General features: G+C 34.8%; 1 protein-coding gene across 2 annotated transcripts; it reads left to right on the top strand.

The window, feature by feature from the left end:
• Positions 1-38: 38 nt before the first annotated feature.
• On the top strand, positions 39-1143 carry LOC111386523 (cyclin-D3-1-like). Of its 2 annotated transcripts, XR_002701243.1 has the most exons (3): positions 39-125; positions 202-490; positions 589-1143. XR_002701243.1 is itself a non-coding variant. In XM_023010985.1 (2 exons), the coding sequence occupies exons 1-2, from the start codon at positions 234-236 to the stop codon at positions 716-718; spliced, it is 351 nt and encodes a 116-aa protein (XP_022866753.1). In that variant the 5' UTR covers positions 132-233; the 3' UTR covers positions 719-1143. The 2 variants fall into 2 exon arrangements, 1 of the variants encoding a protein (XP_022866753.1); XM_023010985.1 differs by lacking the exon at positions 39-125 and having other exon boundaries at positions 132-490; positions 625-1143.
• The last annotated feature ends 24 nt before the right edge of the window (positions 1144-1167 follow it).

Below are 1167 nucleotides of genomic sequence, written 5' to 3'. Positions count from 1 at the left end.
TTTTTTTTTTTTTTTATGATTGAGTTTGGGTATTGCAGAAAAGGGATTTGCTTGGATTCACATTTCAAATAGCATATTTGTCTGTCATTTATCTTGACAGATTTCTTTCAAGAAGATCCATTGATGTAAACTAATGCCTATTCTTCTATGAATTCCATTACTTTTCTTCAGGATCTTTATTAATTTTTCAATGTACTGTAGGCAGAAAAATACTGGCTGTGAGATTACTATCAATGACTTGTCTTTCATTGGCTGCCAAAATGGAAGAACGCGTCGTGCTAGCATTACCAGAGTTTTGTGTCGAAGAGTATAGTTTTGAGAGTAGTGTGATACAGAGAATGGGGCTTTTAGTACTGAATACATTGGAGTGGAAAATGGGACCAGTCACTCCTTTTGCTCTTACCCATTTCTTTTTAACAACGTTCTGCCAAGGTTCTCGAAAAAGAAATGCAATTTCAACAATTATGGAAGTTATTTTGGGTGCAAAAAGGTAGTCTAACTTCCCATTTCCAATAGAAAGAATTGTCTTAATTTTGTTTCAGATTTGATTAATATAAACTTGTAAAGTGACCATGGACTTAAATGTAGATGCGAAAATAATGTGCTATAAATCATCTATGACAGCGACACCAACCACATTGGTGGCATTGGATCCAAGATTAACAAGAGATGCTTTGGAGCTGAAAATCAGTCTTTTATCTTCAAGTGGTGTCCTTAAAATTGTGAGAAAAATTCTTTATAGGATTTCGAATAATTTCATCTTCTTCCCTTCAAAAATTGTGATTATGTTGTATGCTGATCGAAATGTTTCGGATTCCTTGGTGGCATTCGTTTCTGTTTTAGGAAGACGTTGTTTCATGTTATTTCTCGAATTTTGGAATTGGATATATTGAAGTTAAATAGGGGCATTATGTCTCCGAATTTATTGCCAAAATCAATTGCAAAAAGCTGAAGTTTTGGGAAGTTTGGTTACTACTTCTGCTGCTAGGGCTAAAAGAAAGAAGCTTACATTCAACGGAAATGACCATATATCTCACAAGAAGCGACATCACTGAAAAGTTTTACTACCAAAATTGATTCTGTGGATGAAATAAGACACATATATTTTGGTGTTGATTATGGGTGTCTGTTGAGCGAGAAGCAAAAGGGACTCAAAAAGAAGGGGGG

The sequence above is a fragment of the Olea europaea genome, unplaced genomic scaffold (genome assembly GCF_002742605.1).
Source record: "Olea europaea var. sylvestris unplaced genomic scaffold, O_europaea_v1 scaffold35910, whole genome shotgun sequence".
In the NCBI taxonomy this organism is placed as follows: Eukaryota; Viridiplantae; Streptophyta; class Magnoliopsida; order Lamiales; family Oleaceae; genus Olea; species Olea europaea.
This window is presented reverse-complemented; position numbering and strand designations above follow the sequence as displayed.

Bases quoted from the DNA above. Each gene is read 5' to 3' on its own strand.
- LOC111386523 (XM_023010985.1), top strand. From the start codon at position 234: ATGACTTGTCTTTCATTGGCTGCCAAAATGGAAGAACGCGTCGTGCTA. The intron at 491-624 runs GTAGTCTAACTT...CATCTATGACAG, and splicing joins GTTATTTTGGGTGCAAAAAG to CGACACCAACCACATTGGTG.